Raw genomic sequence first — 24,300 nt, 5'->3', positions numbered from 1 at the left:
CTGAGTATGTAGGAATTTCCAGCGTTTATTTGATACTGTAAATGTGCACATAGGATATTGTATCGAAGTGCATATTCTGTATTTTAAAAAATGTGAACATTGTAAAAGAGGAACACAAGTTTTAAATGGTGTTCTTGTGTAATTCAACAGAAGTGTTTCATGTAAACCTCCAAAGTAAGGCACTGTCCCGACCCAACATGTGAAGCAGCTCATCTGTCACATACAGCATGAACTGTGCTTCCACCTGGTGGTCATACAAGAGTACACACTCTTTCACTGCTGCCACAGAAACTTCCCATCAACGTAGCACTGACTTAAACCCTTCAGGTGACTTTGAACAAGTGTTAGCAGTGTTAAATCCACAGTCCTGTCCACACTCAGCATGTAGACCTGCAAGAAAAGCATTAAATATCGTTACAAGGACCTTCACAGATCTCCACTCCATAATACTCCACCTCTCTGGTCTCTGTCATGAAGAGAACATACAGTAGATACAGTATTTCCTGTAACTGGAGGAGCCACTCAAGCAGCGAGGAAGGTCATTGGAGGAGGAGCAGGATTAAGTGTGAGGTGTTTGATTGGAAGAACGCAGCAGAGGAGGAAGGGTGTGTTGGAGTAACCTCTGATCAAATCTGAGCTCCTGAGAAATTTTCTGTTATTGCTGGAACTCCTGTGAAGCCGGTGACGTGACCACGCCTTTCTGCACACCTGAAGCTGGGACTGCAGCATGCAGCAACCAGGCCGGCTGAGGCTGAGGCCATGGCTGGAGGAGCAGATTCAGTCTGGGAGGTATCCAGGAGTCAGCTGGCTGGACCAGGTAGACCCCTCCATTTTACAACTAATACAAACCAATGCATATGCACCAATGCACCAAACACATGCATACACACCTGGGGGCAGAACGTTTTGCTTTGGATCAAATCACTTTCAGACAGCAGACACAGGATAATGAGTCAAGAAATACTCTTGGCAATGATGTATTCAGCGCTGTTTTGTTGTTTTATATTCCAGTCAGCACAAATTTTCCAAATCCCATGGAAACATGCCGCTCGTCATGGCTGGAGTATTGACCGAGATGCTACACTCTTCAGGAGCTGGGCCATGCACACTGGTAGGAGCCCCACACAAATGCAAACATGTTACATTATTTCAAATGTCTTTAACTAAGGAAAGCCTGTTTGAGGTTAAATGGAATTAAATGACTCCTTTACAAGAGTGTCCCGGCCAAGACAGGTGGCAGCACATTTAAACAAAGTTGCAGACATGTAACAGCTGAATGGTCTCCTCCATTTAGACTATTGTCTATTGTCTTTTGTATTGACTGCTCATTTATATTAATGTAAAGCACTCTGCCCTGTGTGATGGTCTAACATTTACACTTGCATGCTGATGCAGAGCAACAAATGAGTAAAACCACAGTAGAATATATTACACCTTTTATATTATACTGAGCTTATACCATGGATAATTGACTCCCTGTGTCAGAGCCACAGCACTACAGCCAGGCAATATGGTTGATATTAATGTGATGACGCTAATGCCAATATTTTTTACAACGTCAAAGTATCACAAATGTGCCAAAGTTAATAATCAGTGCTTAATATATTTAACTGTGTTCCACTGTAATGTGATCACACATGTTAAACAAATACTTGGCATTAGCTTTTCACAAGGTGTCCCATAAAAGGTGACCTGGTGGTTAAGATGTGTACCGTGTGTTCATAGTGTCTCTGGTTCAGTTACATAATTTTAGAAAGAAAAACACGTTTTTTAAAAAATGTTATTTTAAGTTAAAATGTGCCTGCAGCATTTGGCTTTTTTCCCTGAGTTTATTGTTTCAACCATCCCAATGAGATCTGCCTACAGACCTGTTTCCTGCTTAGCAGAAGTCTAGGAAGATGCCACAATTGTATTGTTCAGCCCAAGTCTTTCTAGATTTACCACATTCATATCACCATCCTACGTAGTTTCCAGCTAAGTGATAAGAATTATACAGGAACCATAAAGAGCACCAGTGTGTGCCACAATAACATAAAAACTAAATTCAAAGGAACAAACTCGATGCCTAGATTTGTATTTAGATTTTACATGCAAAGTTTACAAGAACTCACAGTCAAGTGCAAATAATTCAAAGTAAACCATAAACCCTGGTATCTTTTCATAATCAGGACCTTTTTTTTTAAGGCGAGACACTACAGGTGAATAGGATAAAATTTTAAAATAATAGATATCATCATAAAAAAAAAGATCAGAAAAAAAAATGTATAACAAGTTTTTAAAAGGAAATCTCCACTTGTCGCTAGGCTAATTTGTACAATGTAAAACACCATAGGCTTGTGCTAATAACGTTAGCATGTTGTATTTGTGGGGAGAATGTGCCCAGCAAAAGACAAATGCTTTATATGTGAGTGATGTAAGTTATAGTGAAGCCGATTTGAGTATTTGTAATTTAAATTGTCTTTACTAAGGCGTGTTTAATGTGTGTTTCATGTGTGTTTTGAATCAACTAAACTTATCAGTACATCACAGAAACCTCCGCCGCTAACTAGTGTTCTAGAGGTGTAACTGCAGAGTGACACAGACACACCACGCACAAGTATAAATGCTCATGACGGCGTGTGTAGGCTACGGCGAAGGGTCTGCCGCACAAGTATAAATCCCCCTTAATCCTTAGCTACCCTAACCCAAGCCTAAACCTGAACCCTGAAACCAAGTCTTAACCCTTAAACAGGCCTTTGAAAAAGTGAGGACATGCCAGAATGTCTTCACTTTGCAATGATGTCCTCACTCTGTTGCTAAAATACACACACACACACACACACACACACACACACACACACACACACACACACACACACACACAGAGTCTTGGGAAGGTCACGCTCTGTGATGTTAGCTGCTCATCACATCATGGGAAAGCTCCACTTCAGTTGCTGTGAATGTGCAGGGTGATCGTATTGCTGTCAAAGTACAACATGACCGCTTCTCACGAGCTCTAGAAAAAAACTATCCATCAGTTAAATGTGTAAAAGCACACACTGTGCAGTGTGGTGTGTTCTGAATTTCAAGTAAAACCCACAAAAAGGTTGTTATAATATAAAGTATACAGATTATATGACTGAACCTTCAACTGACACAAAACTTGTCCAGGCTTTTAAAGTCATTAATGTCAGCTGGACATTGCATCATGTGTGTAGAACAACTGCGGATAACCGTTCTCCTCTTCTTCTTGTTAGCCCTTGTCTGCTGTAAATGATCCTTTTTTAAACTACAGAGATTTTATTACTGAGGCTGGTAATTATAGTCAGAGGACTGGCTGAGATCCAAATCACACCGGGGTGCTTAATCTGAGAACTCTACACACTGATGAGATCACACACTCAATGATAGATGGTGGCAGCACAGTCAAAGCTGCTACAGTGATGTTTTTAAAGACGAATACATCTGATAAATCCTTACCTGACATTAATGAGGCTGATTTAGTTCTGATTTGAATATATTCCTGTTGTATTGAGAAAACCCAGCTATATCCAATCAGACTTTGAGGAGTAACTCAAAGGTGTAGGTGTCGATCCCTGTGCAGTTAGCCATCATGGCTACTCCAGGGTGCTACATCTTGTGTTCACTTTCAGTTAAACTCAGAGACATATTTGTTCCAACATGTTTTGCACATGTCCTCATTTTCCCAAATCATTATAACGGAGCTGGCTAGAGCAAAGTTAGCATGATCCATGCCTTTGTCTACGTCACTTGTCGCTAGCTAGCTAATTTGCTATAATACACAAAAAACCCCGGGCGTTCAATTTTAGCTACGAGGTGTCGGAGGCACCTGTCATAGGAGGAGAGGAAAACATACCTTTATGGGAAGTGTAGTTTGTTTTTAAAGCATCATCATATGATTTGAGTAGCTTTTCAATTATTATATTCCAGTGGTCATGTTGCTGTATTGTAGCACTCTAGATCAGTCTTGGTCTCAACACCACTTTTTGAAGGTCTTGGTCTCGTCTTGAAATCGACCGCATTTTTACTCAGTCTGGTCTCGGTCTTGGACAAAGACAACTTGGGATTTTAGTTCAAGACCAGTCAAGACCACAACTGAGGGGATATCATCAAATGGCCTTTTCCAAAGAAGAGTGTTGAATAAAGATGGTTGAGTTGATTTCAGCTCTTATGTGTTTGAATTTGTTTGCTCATTGAAAACAAAGGAAAATTCCCACACATAAAATTCACCTCTGCAATGTGTTTTCCTTATTTACCAAGACATTTTTAATAATACACGTATACATACATATACAGTATTTGAAATTAAAAGAGGTGAATGAAGAGGAATCTTCATTTGTTTTATACAGATGTTTTTATAGGAATGTTTTTATCTATCAGATCAATGTGAGAAGTATCTATGGTTAGCATGTTTTACCATGCCTCACATTTTATCATGAGTGTGCCATGCCGTGTAGGACTCGCACTGGTCTGTTCTCTGTTTTGGTCTCAATCCCTCAAAGTCTCGATCATGACTTTTGACTTGGTTGTCTTGACTACAACACTGTCATGTTGTTTCCTGTGCCTTGCAGACCTAATGACAATGCTGCTGCCACTTTTGTGTTGAATTTAGGGCAGGGTGTATGCCATGCTGATTTAGGATTCCTGACTTGGGAAATCCCTCAGTTGGGATGGTTCTGTAATAGCTGAATATCTATCCTAAGACACGATTTTTCCCCCCAGTGCAGTCAGGAGATATGTTTCTGCAATACCAAAAATCCCAAATGTCATTATAAACTGAGATAAGATATGTCAGACTTAGGAAGTTTCTCTAATGAGGCCCAAGAACGCTGTGATAATGTCTTAGTTATGGGTGCAACAAATTACACTTCTGACCACATCCAACCACAGCCAAGAGTGATGCAGGGTGTGGTGAGACGACACACACACTGAAACACACTTGAAACTTGAAGCAGTCATTCCTGATTGTCAGCGTGGTGCTTCAGTATGAAACTATTTAAACCTGCTATTACTAGGCAAAAAGTCATTAGGAATTTCCTGCTGGTTTGGACTCTGGTTGACTTTTTCAGGTAGGTTGAATTGTCAGCTGACACAATAAGAGCCATTGGGTGGGTCATGCTTTACTAATTAGTCTTGAGGCCCCAAGAGCATTGTCATATTGAAATATATTTTTTCAGTTTTGTGCTTAAATAATCAAAGTACCACGCAGCAAATGGGGCAGATATTCCAGGGGGCTAACAGGGGCCCAACCCAAAACTCAGAACAACACACACACATGCACACCAACTCTTGTCCCTATGCTTCTGCACTTCAGGACGGTACCGTCCGGGTAAAGACAAACCAGACCCCAAGACATGGAAGGCAAATTTCCGCTGTGCCTTGAATTCCCTGCCTGACATCTTTGAGCTGCGGGAGCACAGCAGGAAGAGAGGCAGCAACGCCTACAGAGTCTACAGGATGCTACCCAGCACACAAACACAGAGACGCAGGAGAAGTAAGACATGCCTTGAACATGTATTTATTGAACATATTCAGACATATTCTCAGACAGACCTTATGTGACTGTACTCTCCCGTCCTCCTCTTTCTCAGGGCTGCGGTTGTTCAGCAGGCCCCGGGAAAGACAGGCAAGTTTAGGTGATGATACACACATTACGCATGCTTGGCAACCCACAAGACCCATTTCAGACACACCACAGAAGGTGGAGACCCTTGCAGAGGACACATTTGGCAACACGCAAATGCATGGTGAGACATTTGTGGTCATTTTGCTGTTGTTCTGTTGATCATAATAAACTCTGTAGCCTGGTAACGATGAAAGTTACTGTTGTTTAGGGATTTGGGAGGCCAAACCAGAGGAGCAGGAGCAGAATGAGGCTGTGTTTAAGGTACATTTCATTTACTGACTGACTGAACATCATGTGGCTTATCCTGTCATGGAGATTCTCTGACTCCCTAAAAACGTACCCTGAGGGGCACCCTGGTAGCTCACTCAGTAGACCGTGTACCATTAAGGCTGAGTCCTTAGCGGCAGCTTGGTTTTGAGTCTGGCCCGGGCCCTTCGCTGCCATGTCATCCCTTCTTTCTCCCCTGACATTATGAGGCCTGACTTTTTCTCTGTCTCCCTATCAAAACTGAATCCTATTTTACCTAACCACGTAGAGATCAGTTAAATATTACAGAGATGCTGATTGGGTTCTGTAGGTGGTGCTCTGGTCTGCCTGACTGACTGCAGATATTCTGTCTCCTGTAGTTGATGGACCACTTAAGCAACACTGACGTCTGGAACCACACTGGGGAGCAGAGAGGATGGAGAACACACACGTTGTGGGACCACTGGCACTGTACGACACTCTTAAGTTAACTCAAAACATCTGTCAGATTGCATCAGTAGATTATTACTGCATGTTCACAGAGTAATTCAGTCCTGCAAAAGAGATGTTGACTAAAGACAAAATATGGACTTTAGGAGAATATTGCAGTCGCCTTGGTGCATTTCTTGAATCAGCCTTAACATCACACATAGTGGATTATCTGCAAAAACTACTAACTTGCTCAAAATCCTAATTTAATATAGTTAATATTTATGTCAGTTAACATGTCGGTGCCTTCAGAATGACAAGACAGTGTGGCATTGTCACAAACAGGATAGTCAAAATGATTAGCCATGTTGTCAATATAACAGAGAGTGTACTCTATTAAATATTTAAAAGTACTCTACTAAGTATTTGCTGATATAAACTTTGTCTAAGGTTTTAATGACACTGACTGAAAATGTACATGATGCACTTTTTCTGTATGGCAAATATCAATCTCAACACGTCTCAATTTGACGTCAATATATTCACAAATGGTTGATCCATATTTCAGGATATAGGCCTAGGTCACTGTTAATGAAATAATATAGAAATGTAGCAAATCAGGGTTATGAATGACCCATTTCCTTAATTATGCACATTTAAAGGTTGTGATGTCAACAGCTTGCTCATTCATGAATATATTGACGTGAAACCACCTCTGATGTGTCTTCGACATTCCCTCACACATTGCCCTCAGCAAATCCCTTTGCATCATTATCAATGACTTATTGCGTAAATATGCATATTTCAAGGTTTTAATGTCAATACTTGCTTATTGATGAATATATTGACAACAAATCACTTGTAATGTGTCTTTGAAAATCCTCTCACAACTCTCACAGCTGGTAGTTTGTGGAAAAGCAAATTTCTCAGCATCATTATCAGTGACCTAGGCCTATATCCTGAAATATGAATCAACCATTTGTGAATATATTGACGTCAGATGATGTTGTGTGTGAGAGACATCCTGTCACAACTCTTAATTAAAAACTTTATTTATTTATTTTACAAACTCACAGATGTGAAATGTTTACGGGCTGCCACTCTCTATGATGGCAGTAGTTTAAGATTTCTGTGTTAAAAAACAAAAGAGTTATTGAATATTGAAATGGGCCGTATTGCACTTTTAGGACAGTCCCTAAACACACCAGTGGTCACAGGCATGTTGGACAGACATTCAGTTTGTTGTGCTCTTAAATGAATTTTCATCTTTAATTATTTTGAGTTAACTAAAACTGCAGAATTAAATTAGCTTTTGAACATATCCCATACGTCAAATATTTAATATTAAACTAACTTCACCGCTGTAGACAAGCTGGTCTGTTGTGCTGGCTCTCTGTAAAGTTACACTTATCCTGAGCGTATTAACCAAAATGAGGGAATGAATTAAATAATCTCGAGGCCATGCAATAGCATCTTGAGTGCTCCATTTAGTAAAACATGGCCTTAGCTTAAAGTTCCCATCTGTTCATGTCCTTGCATGTGTTTAAATGTTGTTTTGTGCTCCTCAGGTGCTGATGATAACCCCTACTCTCTGCACTCAGAGAACTACAGTGATCTGTTTGGTCCAAACTACATCAAAGAGCTCTCCGACTGGTCCACACATCAGCAAACACTGATGCCGTAGCTGTGGAGCGAACAGCTCACCCACCTACTCTTTGTGTGTCAGCCACATGTTGATTAGTTTTACCTTCAGGCTTTCTTTGCTAAACTTCAGCTGATTTCCTCCTGCTGTCTGTCTGCTGAGCTGACCACTGAAAAAGGGAAACAGGAGAGGGGGAGCGGATGGAGAATATTGCTCCGTCAGTCAGTCGGGCGGTCATCCTCTCTGCTGAGCATGCTGAGGTGAAGATCCTGTTCCAAGCCAAGCTTTACCTCAGTCATCATCACTGGGGTTCACTATGGTTCAGTGCCTCAAACTCACTGACACGACACCAAGCACAAACCACAGCTCACAGAGAAAACAGATCTCATTTCGCTTCAGTGCAGGATCACTTATTGCTCCTCTTTTTCTTTGAGTGTTACTGGATGTTTAGCCAACATACAGTAGATTAACACTACTACAGTACTACACACTAAGCTGATTTCAGATGCATATTTTTGTCCTGCATATGCATTTTATTACATTTATGTCTTTAGTTGTCCAATTTTAAAGACCTCTCAGATACTCAGTGTTGTATATTTTTAATTTTGAGGCAGCATATAGTGCAGATTGTTTTGTGTGATATTGTACAACCTGTTTTATGTTTTTCTATTTTTAACTAAAGCACATTACTTTGTCAGGAGTCTTTATATCTTGTGTGCATGTGTATGAACTGAAGGCGGTGGCTGCGTGTCACTTCAATAAAATCTATAACTGGCAGTGGTTTTAATTATAGATGACAGTCACCCACTGTCATTATTGCTGTCAACTGTCCACTGCATTGATGTGATAAATGAAAAGAAGCCAACTTGTAACCTGTCTTTATTTATTGACTTTTAAAAATGTGCGTTTTCACATTTAAAATATTATATAAAAATTAAATAAATTCAAGAAAGCACAGAACATTGAAGAAATTAAATAAAATATAATTTGTTGTGAGTGCTTCACTATAAATAAATACGCTGTCAGACTCACTTTCTGATTATAAAAAGAAACAGACACGTGGTAATAAGGTGTGGTTAACAGTGTGATGTACTAATCTCTTTGGTATGTTTGCAAAAACTTCTAAAGGCTGCTGACAGCTCAAGGGAATATAGGCGATGTGAGCTTAATATACAGTTCAGCACAAAATCATATGAAAAGAGCCTTTCTTTACTGATAATTAACTGCCGGAAACTTCAAATGTAGATTTGACTGGATCTGTCATAGGAGAAGCACAGGTGCAAACATTAATTATGACCCTGCTCCTTTGAAGTGTCATAATGTCACCATGCACAGTATCAGCGGCACACCTGAATGTAACGCAGCCTGTAATTACACGTTTGCTTTTCTGTCTCATCGAGAAGACCTGACATTTGAAATTAAAGGTCAAGTGCAGGGGGCAGCGACCTTTACAACCAGAGAAGCCATTTTTGGTCCTAAAAAAATGAATTAAAACTGTCTGGAGCGGCAAAATATATTTGAATAAAGGTAACACAGCCTTATTAAGTCTAAATTAGCTTATCAACATTACTAATAGGTCTAATCTTTAATATGTTTTACCATTAGGTGATGACTCTGCAGTGAGGTGTTTATGAATATTTGGTACCTTGCAGTGAAAGTAAACAAATCTGTCTATGCACTATTAAATTCAATATTTGTCTCCAAGACTTTGGAATCCACGGCTAGCTTCACTAAGGAGACTCAAGACAAGCCACTGCTCTTGATGTTCGGCAAAATTTAGAGAAAAGGCACCAGGCTGTAGAAGTAGCCTATAGGTTGTTCACACATTTTTACAATGGGATAATGTAAGAATCACTTTAGGCCTACAACATTGGTGAATGAAAATTAAAATGTTCAAAAATAACCATGATTTATTCCCATGTAGCCTGAGTTTTGGTCAAAGCCACAGGGAGCCATTAGAGAGGGACTACAGAGTCACAAGTTGCCTGCCTCTGGTCTAGTGTGTAGGATTCAGTGGCATTTGGCAGTGAGATTGCAGAACTGAAACTTCTCCGGTTTGTCACTTATGTAGGAGAACTATGGTGGCCTACACAAAAACTCCAAAATGCTAAAATGCAAATGGTGCTACCTAGAGCCAGTGTTTGGTTTGTCCGTTCTGGGCTACTGTAGAACAACATGTCAGACTCGATGGGAGAGGATCCGCTCCGTATGTAGATATAAACCGCTGATTCTAAAGTAACAAAAACACAATTCTTATTTTCAGGTAATTATAAACTGATGAAAACATAGTTGTGAAAAGTATATACCGTTTCTGCCAATAGATGCCCCTAAAGAATACACACTGGACCTTAAAAGCTATATAAGAAATCACCAGCACTGTTGATTTCAGTGGCTGACATTTTACTCAGTCACAGAACAAATTCAAGGTTCTTGTACCTTACTTGAGTGAATCAATTTCTTGTTCTCTACTTATATGTCACTACATTTTTAAAATGTTTCATTTTGACTCCCCTTCATTGGACAGACACTGTTACTATTTGCATTTTTCATAAAAAAAACAACAACCCATACATTTATTTATATAGTATGTAACAAACGAACTGTCAAGATTAAACCGGTGGTTTCCAACTGTTTTGCTTGTGAACTACAAAAAGAACTCTCGTTGGGGCCCTTTGGCCCATTTTGGATGTCTACCAGTTGTATGCAGTTGCAAAGAGAGAAATAATTTTGAAAGGCCCATGGAGGTAAAATTTTCTATTGTATTACAAAACAAAGATTAGAGGAAAAAAAGAATTCAATCAGATTTGTGTAGCAAAACTTTTTGGTCTTCTTTCCTCTCCAATCAAGCATCTTGTGATCCTTAAATTCATCTTATGACCCTTTGGAAGGGGCCAGAACCCTGAGTTATGCTACTGGACTGTTAAAACTAGCTTCACTTTAATTGGGTATAAAGTACCCTGAAATGCTGTTTACAAATCAACGTAGTTGTATTAATACAATTTTTAAAAAAAATTCTGTCACAGCAAGGGTGTAGGTTTCATTTTAACATTGGGGGGAAATCATATGAAATTGGAAGTTTGGAGCTCTTCTGCCACAAAGTTTTAGCATCGAATACTCATTTCCTGCATTCTGGGGATTTTTTATGCTTCAGTCTCTGCATCAATTTATGGCGTAAATGTCTTTGAAAATAAAAGTCCCCCGCTACTTTCATGCTTTTATTTTTGGGGATAGTGGGTCTTCTGGGAGTACTTTTGAATTATTGTCTTTAGTTAAGCTCCTCTAGTATGAGCATGTTTCGGCCTGAAGTGAAAACATGGAACACACGGTTGGTCAAACATCAACATTTAACATTTATTTCTCATTATTTATTCTGAAAAAAAAGAGAGAAAAAAAAAAGACAGATGAACTTCCCTTAAAGTGGGAACTACATATCAGGCAGTTCCTGAGGAAAACAAACAACACAAAACACTGCTCCAACTCTCTGCCTTCCCAGTAATGTTATACAAAAAAAGTTGCCTAAAATATGTATGACCCTGAATACATAGAAACCATGGATCCATTACTTTCATTTTACGTATTTACAGCTTTATCATAAAAGAAGTCAAATGACAGGAACCCCCAAAAGAAAACAAAATTTTAAGTCACATTCAAACCAGTCCACTAGCACAGCCTGCTGGTCACATGATATACTGCAGTCCCAGTATGTCCTCACACACAACAGCATTCAGCACAGAGCTGGGAAAACACTGACTACTCTACACATACGTGGATCTCTTTTCACAGAAGAATTACTACAGAAACATTTAAAGAGGAATATGAGCTCTGTGACATTTCAGCCTGATGAATCACATATTAAATCTGTGTTGGGGAGAGTGGGTACCAGCAGTGTTAAGGCTGTAAATGATACTACAAATGTGACTGTTATCTATCAGGTATGTCCTGCTGCCTGGTACCAAATGTTTCATTCTTTTATCATAAATAGGATGACAACAGCACTCATTTAACACCAAATTTACACAGACTTTTGCTCGACTTTATAATACAACCACATTCTGTTGTTAGTCAATCATATGATGAACATGAAGTACATATAATCCCATGTATTAACAGATCCAGGCCTGCTGGTTTGCTCCACACACCTGACCTTTCGATTTATAACGACTGCAAATAGTGATGGGCAGTGTTGACATGGTAAACACCCCAAGTGGGAGTGGCCATGCTTTAATTTCCATATTGAAACTGCTCCGTCACTACCTGCAGAGATAAGGTCAAGGTGTTTTCAATAGAGCCTGGATCAAAACTTGGACTACATGCGACAACACTGAGGGACGACTATGTATCAGTCGGTCGATGAAAATGGAAACTCTAGTCAGTGTGATCAGACAATAAGAGCTGCACTTATTTACCGTCCCCGAAGAGAGGAACCTTTGATAGAAAATTATATCGCCCCAAAAAAGGAGATATAACTTTTTGTACTTTTAAATTTTTTCGACAAAATGTTAACATCACATGAAAACATCTTTTAACACTGAAGCAACTCAATCACAAACACTGCTACAAAGGCGGGTCGTGTTGGGTTGAATGTCATTTAGTAGCATCTTTCAGCTTTAAGAGGTTCAAAGAAACATAAGGACAAGATCATTCCTGCCAAAACATTAGGGAAAAATTATTTTACATCATGAGAGATAAAGGATGTTAGAGGAAAAAGTTACAGCAGTTACAGCAAACCAAAAAGGACGTGATGGACATACAGTAGGGAGACTACAGGTTTGAGAATACTGCCGACTGTATCAAACCTGACCCACATTTGTGCCGGTGTTTGCAGTGTGATTTGGTTACTTCCAACATTAAAGCTTGGGTCTACTGTTGATACACAAGCCTCGAAAAGAAGGAATCACATAGAAAAATATGAATGCTCTTGAAACCACTACGCTCAGTGTTGGCAGCATCGAGCTGCCGAATGACACCAGTAAAACAAATAATGAACATGACTTCAGAAGGCAGATTAGGAAGTTCATAGTTTATTAAAATTCTATATGCTTCAATCTAAATGAGTATAAAAAAAACAGTTGAAATCAATGCGAAATTCCTAAGCGACTGAGTGTACAATGTATGATCCAGTGTACTCTACTCATTTCAAGTTTATTACAAGACAGCAATCTTGAACCCTGAAAGCAACTCAGAGAATCATGAGTATTTCTCAGACTAAAACAATGAACATATCTGGGTTTTTTTTTGCCTTGCTACCTCTACCTGTCCTTTGATAAACCTCTGAGAATAAAGAAGGAAACTGAATGTTTCAAATCTCCAACGTGGCCCAGCCACCATGAGGTCCGTTTACAAATCAGATAATAAATACAGGCATCCAAATGGGCTACGACAGCAAATATTTTTGAAAATATTTTCCTCATGCATACACACAAGCATACGTCTGACTGAGATTATGAGCTTTCTAAACCCCTCTTATCTATTCTTAACAGTTACTCTTTACAGTGCAACAGTATGGCAGCAAATGGATAGCAGTGCTTTCATTAAAAAAAAAAAGGAATGGAAAATAAAAATATATACAACATTATGGAAAAGCAGTAGTTTCATCTTTTGGTCCAGCGTCCGTTACAGACAGAACTGCTTTTTGAAAACGCTTCCTCATATCAACAACAGTAGTTTCCACAAGACTGTGAAGGGCTGCGAGGAGGAAAAGAGTGGGATAATGTTAGGAGCTTGAATGCTACTGACAGGTGTGGTGTGTGTCGAGGCCAAATCACACCACATTACCATCACATCTGAGCCTCTCTAGTCAAAGTTTTTTACTTTCTGAGAGTGAACAGACGTCAGAGTGCGGACTCTGGCCTGTTCACCTGTATTTCTTTTCCCAAACATGCTTGATAATTGTTGGGCTCAATCTGTTTTAGGCATCCAATGAGTGACAGCGTCCAGAAATAAAATGTGAGAGTGACCATGGCAACATCCAGTGGGAGTTTAAAAACAAGGCAGAGTGAACATTAACCAGCTGCCTGAGGCCAGTACAAAGGAATGCTGCTGCCCAAATCAGACCAATGTGGGGAAAAAAAAACACAACTTACAAGTAAAAAATGTGCAAATGAAAATCTAATTTTACTGACAGCTGAGTCACTGTCACAAGCAAATTTAAGGTGGTTATCTGCACAACAAAGCTAATCAAGAGGAACAAGGACATTCCTTCTTCCTCCGTGGAGGGAGGGATGATTTCCCCAAATAAAACCTGACTATATACGGTGCGCTACAAATACGTACTGTGAGGCATCTCACCAGTTTCCTTTCAAAGCCACATAAGACAAGCTTGCTGTTTTGTGTAAGCATGCTTTGCCATCATTTGTTATGAAAAGCATGGGTGGGGTCAACTGAGTGACTTGTAGTTGTTAATGTGAACTGGGAAGTCTTTAAACCTTAATATTGGTGTCTCTTTCTCATCAATACCAAAAGCTTTAAAGCTACAAGCTAAAACTATATTTCTGGTTATGATAAAAGCAAACTTGACCTTTTAGGAGTCACAAATGGCTTTTTGCACAGAACAAGTCTAAGCTGGGCTTGTGTGGCTTTGGGGTAATGAAAGCTCTGTGGCTGAATATCAGTTCCACTGAGTAAAGTATCTCCATAGACATAGAATGAATAGAAAGGACACCCAAGGTTTGCTGTGGTCATTTAACTAGTACAAAACAAAATAGCAATTGTTGTTAGGTGTTACGGTGAAAGCTAACATCATTGGTAAGTGTGTCACACTCACTAGTTTAAGAACTCTGTTATGGCCTATTCTTACACCTATTGTGCTTGTTAAAAAAGAAAAAATACAACCGTAGACTTTAACCGAATTTATACTAACGTTATCTTAACTGCCTTGTTGACTCATCGTTAAATGGACTTCTTTCAAACTGGACAAACCCAAAATAAAACGCATCCTAAACTATCTTAGTTAATCTTGTTAGTCACCCAGTTAGTCGACCGTTCCAACGATTGTCTAAATAAATCCTTAATTTACAGAGTTAAATGTGAGTATATGCTGATCTGTACATTGTTTATCTCCCTCCGTCTCTCAGCTGTCCACTGACAGCGACTCTAACTTGTTCTTCGGGGGCAGCTACAGTACATCATTTCAACAGACATGCATTTAAGGGCAGCAGCATCAACGACTAACAAAAAAGCAAAATACTGTAATAGTTTATCTGAAAACATACTGCTAAACCTCAACTCAGTGAGTTCTCGACTTGCCACAAGTCTGTATGTTAATACCGAGGTTAGCCCGCTACAATTGTTGCTATAGCAATGGCACACATAAAAAAGGCCGCAGCCCTGACCTTCCTGCTATGAACGTCCATTCTGCTCTCTTTCTATTTCAACATACAAGTATCTCTCACCTTGTTACAACTGAGAACCTTCAGATCCTCCATGCGCGTAGCCCCCTTTAGATTTCATCTGGGATTGAACATGGTCCACCTACAGACATCAAGGTGTATACGTTAGTTAACTGAAAACTTCTGTCTGCTTCACTCTGTTGGTAGAATATTCTGTAAAGATGATGAAAAACTTACTGATCCCAACCCCATGCCCATGTCCCCCGAGCCTACATGTGTGGTGTGAACAAAGTTTGTTGGCTCTCCGATCATGGAGCGATCGATCCGTCGCCGCCGTTTCTGAAAATGAGTAACGTAAAAATCATTATTATTTTTACATTTAAAGATAAAGGGGATAGTTCTGATCTTTTAAAGTGGGGTTGTATCAGGTATTGTCCATAAAGGTACGTATTAAATACAGCACATGTTGGTCAGCATACCCCCAGTTTGGAGAAGCAGACAAAACTTATTTAGTCACCGGAAAATAATCAATATCAGTTTACGTGTGCCTTATATTTACCAGCTGTAGCGGGAACTACCACAGAAGAGGTTTTGATTTTATGGCAGGTGTTTATATGTCTATCTGTGGGCACATTTTGTCAACATGATAGCATCACAATCGTGCAAGGTGTTACATTGAGATCAAAATGCAGGTCATGTTTGAAGATGGTTATGGTCCAAACAAGAGGGATGGAAATAGTGAGGGTGGGACGTAGTGAAGGGGCCATTAGCCCCCCCACACTTAACGCCACTGGCCCACATTCATTTTCAGTCTGCTGTAACACGGCAGGAGTGATCCCATCGCAAGAGGGACTCTAGTTAGAATATTTTCACTGCTTTACCATGCCCCCGCACAGAGATTTCTGATGGGAAACTGAAACCACTATATTGCTCTCTACAGAGCCAGACTCCACTGAGAAAATGAGTAACTTAACATCACTGAACACAGGAGCTGCTGGTCTACCACTGCCTTGATCAAGGTGTTAGACTTTCTAGCAGTACATTGCTTAGCTTTTGTGGTGGTACCCCTATCAGACCAACATCTGCTGTAGGTAATAAACTGACTATGGGTAAGTACCTCATACAATCCCACTTCCACATTACTTATCAGGAAGGATGGAGACGATAAGTAAACACCAGCTGAAACAGCCTGCTCATCCCTGTATACTCTGAAACTTTCTTCTATAAGCAGTAAACATGTGCTGTGGAGCTACAACGGAGACAGAGTTCGACATTCATCACTCTTTTTATCTTATCTGTTTGCTGGCAGACCAGCTGACTACAATGAGGCATACCAACTGGTTGTCACAATAATGAACCTTATTGAATCCAAGTGCCGTGTCTGACAGGGATGTGGTTAGTTGGAGGCCCTACCACATTCTTATATAATTTAAAATGAAAAGAGGATGTGATATATATTTCAGACATGACACGACCTCAATGTTCTTAAAGAAACTTTGTCTGAGAATGGTAAATGTTCGTTTCTTCAAAGCGTGGCCGGTACACTACATAACACCAGAGAATACCGCTCTGTGTATTAACCTACATTCTAACCAAAAACACATTTCATACCAATTTTCCCACAAGGCCACTACATTAAAAATGGAGTGAATCGATTTTTTCTTCCAAGTTGATTTCATACTTACTGGTTGTGGCTGCTCTGCAATGCAGCAGCTAAAACAAACCCAGAACTCAGTCATTCTGAGGCCGACGAAGAAGCCGCAGCAGTTTCCTCTCTCTGTTCAGACGTCTCTCCGCGTCTGTCTTCCTGTTCAGTCTTTACCAGAGCCACAAACACACGCCGGAAACTGATGACAGACACAGACCACTGGTTTCTCTGGGGTAAACCGTTGGCACAAGAACTGTTCTCCCAACACAGGGCAGCACGCTCCTGTCAACAAGTGAAATGTGAAACAACTCAGTTTTTTTTCATTGAATATCGACATACCATGATATATTAAATTAGTAACTGTCGTCATGGTTTCCCATGACATCCACACTTTGTTTTTCCTTTGAAGCAACCATTGATTTGAATAAGAAACATGTGGGCATACTTTTCTTAGCCTCCAGCCTAACTCTCCTGAATAAAAGTTGTTCTTTATCACCTAATAAAAATACTTAGAAGTGAATAGTTGTATCACATGATTGACAGCAGTTGATTAAGTTTTGTGCCTAGCATGCCATTGTTTTCACTTGAGCAGGTCTCTCTTCTGATAACACCCACAGATAAGGAGATCAAACCTAGAGGGAGGGACACTGGTGTACAAATAGCTTTTCTAATGAAAAATACTTCTTCTTTTTTTCAGAATTAACTGTTGTAACATACATTTACTGTATATACTTTTTGAGTATTCTGACTTTATCATACGAAATAACAAGCTGTAAAACATGAAAAATGTTGGTACAAGTCTTAAGGTGAAACTTAAAAACGAAAGAAATTGGGTCATGTGTGTTTCAGTGTGGGATCCTGAGCAGTCACCTTCTATACACACAGGTTGTCCATGTGATAAATGTGTTTCACTTCTTCTTTTGTATGTCATTTCTCGTGGTAAACAACAACATATCTGATTATAACCTTGAGCTTTCATGGTCACTGATCAGCCTATGCATCAGTGTTCATTATGCTGTAATTAGCACTGCAGTCATTATAATGTATCCATTTTAATTAACATCTCCCTGGAGCTGAAATAATCTAGAGGCTTATTCCATTTACTGGACAGGCGAGAAAATGTATTCAAGAAAATCTGGAGCGTCGTCTGACAAAATGACTGAAAATGCCTATGCTGTAACTACTTAACATTTTATATTACATAGCCAGTACATATTCTATGTCACAAGCGACCTTTAGGATTACAGGATCTCCACATGGTGACTCAAGAGTGAAATCATGACGACACAAGATGCGGTCTAATTTCAAGGCTGTTCTGACATGAATACTGACTTTGTTTATCAGGAAGAACGGCACGCAAGTTATTTTTCTGTTTAAGAATGACAACAGCGGCAGGAACAAATTTTTCAGATGGTATCATGTCAGCAGGGCGTCCACAGATATCAGATGCTTAACTTAAATGCTTTTTAAGAACTTCTCAAGATAATCTTTCACCAAATTTACAACTGATTTTTGGACAAAACCTATATGTGGTCCTGTGCCTAGGCAGGATCTATGTAGAAATAGGGTTATTAGAGTCAGTTAATCTACATTTTGCTAGCAAATTTGTTCAAGTGTAAAGTAAAAATAAAGTATTAGGTTGAGTTGTAAGTTTAAATATTTGTAACAACAGAAATGTGGACTTTCACCCAGAAGAGGTTGACTCATTTTGATTAAATACATATAAAAATGGAGAAATATTATTGTTTATGACATTTAAGACCTTATACATTTTCAATTTTAAGACTATTCAATTACTTTTAAAGCCTAATATTTATCAAATTTAATTTAAAACAAGGAGGAACGACCTTTTAAAGGACCTGTATACACCCTGTGTCAGAGAATAAAATGGTTTTGCTGTGTATAACCTTACTTGGCAGCATCTGAAAAAGAGGATCAGGCATTTATTGCAGCCATTATTGCTGTCAGACAGGAGGATCAAATGATCTGCCAAATGCAAAGAGCTCGCTGACAAAGTAGATTTCCTTATTTGTAACTCTGGCTGACATTACACATCGCTGACATTGAACTGTTACTGGGCACCCTATGCAGGTGGATCATTCACTGACAGAGATAGGGTGCAGAGGTGCTTAATGTTGATCCTAGTGATTGCTGAATCCTTATAGGATCAGGTGCTCTGCCTCTAAACTCGGATCACACGAACGTAATCGGTATTTACAAACAAATGAACGTTATGTAACTTCGCACCGCTGCGGCAAAGAGTCTCCTCCTCACACGGCGATGTCCGAGCTAAAAATCACAACTGGGCGCCATTCAGTGGAGTCACTGGTGACACCCCAGTGTGTCTGAATTGATTTAAATTGAATTGCTTCAGTGTAGCGGGGTCGTTGCCTGCAGCGAACCAGCGTTAGCATTCCCAGCTGCTAACACGGCTAGCTCATAAGCTAACGCTCACTAGCTCGCTAACAGCAGCAGGTTCATGTTTTTTTCCACTGACAGCTCGCTAACCAGGCTAGCTGAGCCCGTTTTCGAAGGTGTGACTTCAACGTTCAACAAAAACGACATTTTTAAACAAATTAATGTTCACCTAACTGTTAACCAGCCATATAACCAACATACTAGCAAGAGTTTTTAAAATTTTAAGTGAATAAACTTACCAGATGGCGACCGGTAAGCCGGAGTAAAAGCGGACGATCGACTGAAAGCTGAAGAATGTAAAAAAAAAAATCCAGGAACTACGCTCCCTGATTACGTCACCAGACTTCCGCTGCAAAGTGTGACAACTTCCGTGTTGACCCACGTTTCTCAAAGGAGATACGGCCATTCGACTAAAGTTGCGTTTAATAAATATCGAAAATGAGGCCACTAACAGACGAAGAGACAAAAACGATGTTTGAGAAGCTGTCAAAATAGTAAGTGGATATAGAGGACATGTTTTTCTTTACTATTACGACTCAAAATATATCATAAATGTTAGCATCCTTGCTAGCATGCATGTGTGTGATCAGTGTGTTTTCTCCCTAAACAGCATTGGTGAGAACATAAAACTTCTAGTGGACCGGCCTGACGGCACCTACTGCTTCAGGCTACACAATGACCGTGTGTACTACATGAGGTAAATAAAAATAAATTACCGTACATACAAGTCCTGGCATCTGTTAACACTTATAAGTCACTCTGAAATTGATGTACCCTCGTTTTCTGTCCTCAGTGAGAAAATTCTGAAGCTGGCCACAAACATATCCCGGGACAAGCTCGTGTCAGTGGGAACATGTTTTGGAAAGTTCACAAAGACCATTAAATTCCGCCTGCACATCACAGCTCTGGATTTCCTGGCGCCCTATGCAAAGGTGACTATGGGTGCTCACTGTCTTTGCTTCTATCACATGCATCCCATCCTCTCTCCTTAGCTCCTACCCATGGAGGTTGGAGTAAGACATGCAGTGAGGAAATACAAATATTGAGTGAAGTGACACGTCCTTTTTAGCAGAGCCTCAACTAGCACTGATGTCAAATGAAGTCTCTGGAAAGCTTACAGAAGAGCAGAGCACACAAGAGTGACGGAGATCAGATGTGGCAGGCCTCTCATGGCATGTCACAATTTCAGATGCCTCTGTCCACCTGTATATACTGGGCTTTACTGACACATGCCTCTGCTGTGTTCCACATACGTATGGCATCCACTTGCTGTGTGTTAAACTGGTAGCGTGTGCTATTTTCCTATTAGATAAGGACTGCCAAATACGCATCATGCCACTAATTTAACTGTTGAAGTTCCCAGTGTGTAAGATTTAGGGGGATTTAGTGGCATGCAGTGGCGAGGATTGCAGATTGCAACCGGCTGAAACGTCTCCTGGTTAGAATTCCTTCAGTGTTCATTTATCAGGAGGTTTTACCAGAGGCCTGTACTACAAAACAGGATTTGGAGTTGGCGAGCTAATATCTGGGTTAACAGCTGACCTGCTCTGGAGCAGAATATCATATTTCACCAGAAAAATAAATCAAAACACTATTAATCTGCTCCCCTTACTATAAATTGAACATTTTGGTCAGATAGACCTCATTAGTCATTAACTAGGCTACTTTTCCACCCTTTACTTCAGTAGCAGAAACAATCTGGCATCACTTTAAAGTGTTTTGTGTGACATGTTGATCATCATCCAACTAAATAGCAAAAATGACTGTATACTAATGTCACATATAGCTCAGTGATACCTACACATAATGTAAGTCCTGGCTGTTAGGGAATATTTGTGTAGTATTTTTAATGTTTCTACATTGTCTGTTATAAGATCAGAGTATCATTTACATCAGATGTCATTGACATTTAACTGTCTCGCAGTCGCAGACACTGTTTTGTTTCATATGATATGAAGCAGCTTCCTTCATTCATGGTTCTGATGATGTCGCTCATAATTAACACCACCGCCTCTTTCACATGAACACGCTCGTGGCTGGATAGGAAACCCAGAGTTGACTTAACTAGTTGATAACCAGCTTTGTAGTACAGTTTATCCAGACAGCCAATGTTAGGGTTAGTTGAGCCATATAACGCAAAGATACCCTGGGTAAGTTGTGGCTTCATAGTACAGAACTCAGGTGATGAAAATTGGTAAAAACACTGAATAAAGCAGTTTCAATTAAAAAAAAAAAAAAATCAGTGTTTTTCCCACCTTGTTCAGTACGTCACAGCTGGCCTGCTTGCCCCACACCTGCGAATGTGTGTTCACCTTATTTCTGATCCAGATGTTTGGGAGCTGAGCTATCCACAAAGGTCTCTTTCTCTCCAAAACAATCCAGTAAAACACTGATTAAAGCATGGTATGTAACATCCTAACATGTCTGAGATAAAAGAACAACTAAAGTCATTAACTGAATAAAGCAGTTTTACATTACAAATCAGTGTTTTTCCAACACTGTTTGGCATGCCAGACATCTATGAAGATACAAACAGCTCATTCTGAAGTCACGGAAACACAAATAATTCTTATTTTCAGGTGATTATACACTAAAGAAAACATACATCTTACATTCCATTTCTGCCAATATATCCCCCTAAATCCTAAACACTACCTTTAATGCTGAGTAGATCCAGTGGTTGTTATGTCAGGTGTAAGCAGGTGGTATGTGCCAGTGGAACATGAGTTACATGCTGTTTGTATGAGCCACACAGCAGTAGAACAGTAGTGGCGTACCAACAGGCTTTTTTCAGAGCAGACATTTTGCGATAGTAAGAAAAGCAGGGGTGTTATGGCTCCCTGCTGTTAATGTGTTTCAGCAGTGAGCAAGAATGGCATATGCCACTTAACAAGAATGGAACACTGTAAGTGTGTTTTGATTTAGTCAGTGCTGCGGCGGCTGGTGATTCTTCATGTAATGGCAACAACTGAAATTGCACTCACTCATGTGAAGCTCTCAGGTCTAAAAGCTTATCAGTGTTTACCAAAGCTACAGTTGCTTTAACTGGGTTGCTAAGACAGCCACACATGTGCCTGCACTGGAGGGTCCTTAGGAGGCACATTTAAGATATAACCTTGCTCACACAAACCCATCAATATTTAACATGACTGAAGTAAAATGAGGTGGTCCAGGTTTCACTGAGCAAAAACACAACTTCATCCTGCTTTATGAGACAGCACCCTGATGTTAACACCTGCATGCATTCACATGCACACGTGGCTATTATGTGTATGGATATTTTTTAAGCTTACTGAAGTTTGATTAGATATAAGAGTAAGTTGAAACGTCAATATAAAGATCCTTTTGTTTCTAGGATATTTTACAATGTGATAATGTATATTGAGGACCTTCCTGCAGTTATAAAGACTTGTGCTGATAAATTACAGGGCACTAGCTGTTGTGCATAGAATTGCAACAATTACTTGGTTGGTTGGTTGTCAACTATTGAATTATTTGCCATCTAATTTAATAATTTGTTTGAGTAAGTAATCCAGTCTGGGGTACTTTGCTCAGCCTGCTGCCCCAGCGGCCCAGCCCTGGATAAGTGGATGAAAATGGATGTATAGATGGATGGTTTGAGTATTTTTTTAAGGAATAAAATTCAAGTTTTCTGATTCCAGCTTCTCAAATGTGAATATTTTCTGGTTTCTTCACTTCTCTAGAACAGTAAACTGAATATCTTTGGATTTTGGTCAAAACAAGACATTTGAGGATGTCATCTCGGGCTTTTGGACACATTGACTGACGTCTTTCACTATTTTCTGACGTTTTATAGACCTAACAACTAATTTGAAAACAAAATGAAAATGATCCTTAGTTGCAGCCATATTTGTGCCTAACTCATCCTGTTTCCATTTTTGTTTTTCAAACATTTTATCTCTGCCAGTAAGATTAATTTGAGTATATTCATGCATGTACAAGTAACCTGAAATTTCTTGTCCTGTCTCAGTACAAGGTGTGGGTGAAACCTGGAGCAGAGCAGTCTTTCCTTTACGGGAACCATGTGCTAAAGTCTGGGCTTGGAAGAATCACAGAGAACACTGCGCAGTACCAGGGAGTTGTAGTCTACTCCATGGCGGATGTCCCCCTGGTAAGTTTTGTAACTATGATGCTATATTGCTGGTGTAGTTGAGGACAGTGTTCACAGTGTGCTGTTTAGGGCTTAAATTCCTGCTGCAAATACACATGGGATGTTAAATATGCCTCACATAAAAGTATGTATCATACCTATTTCAACACATACTCTATGTACCAAATGTTCAGAATATCATATTTGCTTGAGGAATGTCAGTTTAACTTTAGAGCATGTGACAGATTTAGCTCTTTGTGTTCACCGAGGGGATTTCTAAACCAGTTATGTGTCTCATTTCTCAGGGTTTTGGAGTGGCAGCCAAGTCCACCCAGGAGTGTCGGCGAGTGGACCCCATGTCCATTGTCGTGTTCCACCAGGCCGACGTAGGAGAGTTCATCAGGAATGAAGACACTTTAACATAAAGATGCTCAACAGCTGGACTGTCAAATTCCCCTCTTCTTAACCCATTTCATCCTCAGAGACACTCACTAAAATTCCCACCATGAACAGCTGTTTTCTTTGAACAGAAGGGGCTGGATCTGAGGGCGTCTTAACAGCAGTTGTTACAAATGGTCCATAATTCCAGTGCAGTCGAGGGACTGAAACAGACCCACTCCTCTTTTGATACTACTAATCTGCCATCTACAGGATTCCCTAGTCACAGAGCCTCCTGATCAGAGTGAAGGGAGCGCCGTTCTGTGTTTCTTTTTTCCTTTTGTAAATGTCATCTATCAAATAAATCCATACTGTCTTTGTATTTGTATTGGCGAGTTTGTTACTGTATCCATGGCTGCAGTGAAAATGCACATCACATACCGATGCAGTTTTTAAAAAAACAGAGACATCTAA

The 24,300-nt window shown here is 39.8% G+C and overlaps 3 protein-coding genes across 3 annotated transcripts; 2 read left to right on the top strand and 1 right to left on the bottom strand.

Annotated features, from left to right (window-relative positions):
• The first annotated feature begins 693 nt into the window (after positions 1-693).
• On the top strand, positions 694-7,985 carry LOC126389923 (interferon regulatory factor 1-like). The gene is made up of 7 exons (XM_050043903.1): positions 694-817; positions 1,012-1,111; positions 5,315-5,494; positions 5,592-5,747; positions 5,835-5,887; positions 6,253-6,343; positions 7,870-7,985. Exons 1-7 carry the CDS (start codon positions 728-730, stop codon positions 7,983-7,985), a joined length of 786 nt encoding a protein of 261 aa, XP_049899860.1. The 5' UTR covers positions 694-727.
• Positions 7,986-12,943: 4,958 nt separating this feature from the next.
• cdc42se2 (CDC42 small effector 2) lies at positions 12,944-19,690 on the bottom strand. Its single transcript, XM_050043999.1, has 5 exons — positions 19,577-19,690; positions 16,957-17,201; positions 15,509-15,610; positions 15,335-15,413; positions 12,944-13,628 (listed from the first exon to the last, which is right to left on the bottom strand). The coding sequence occupies exons 2-4, from the start codon at positions 17,008-17,010 to the stop codon at positions 15,339-15,341; spliced, it is 231 nt and encodes a 76-aa protein (XP_049899956.1). The 5' UTR covers positions 17,011-17,201; positions 19,577-19,690; the 3' UTR covers positions 12,944-13,628; positions 15,335-15,338.
• On the top strand, positions 19,683-24,212 carry nip7 (NIP7 nucleolar pre-rRNA processing protein). Its single transcript, XM_050043988.1, has 5 exons — positions 19,683-19,831; positions 19,948-20,034; positions 20,131-20,269; positions 23,329-23,469; positions 23,754-24,212. Exons 1-5 carry the CDS (start codon positions 19,776-19,778, stop codon positions 23,871-23,873), a joined length of 543 nt encoding a protein of 180 aa, XP_049899945.1. The 5' UTR covers positions 19,683-19,775; the 3' UTR covers positions 23,874-24,212.
• Positions 24,213-24,300: the final 88 nt, after the last annotated feature.

The sequence above is a fragment of the Epinephelus moara genome, chromosome 1 (assembly GCF_006386435.1).
Source record: "Epinephelus moara isolate mb chromosome 1, YSFRI_EMoa_1.0, whole genome shotgun sequence".
NCBI classification, from domain to species: domain Eukaryota; kingdom Metazoa; phylum Chordata; class Actinopteri; order Perciformes; family Serranidae; genus Epinephelus; species Epinephelus moara.
The sequence above is the reverse complement of the archived record's forward strand: the minus strand, read 5'-3'. Positions and strand labels throughout refer to the sequence as shown.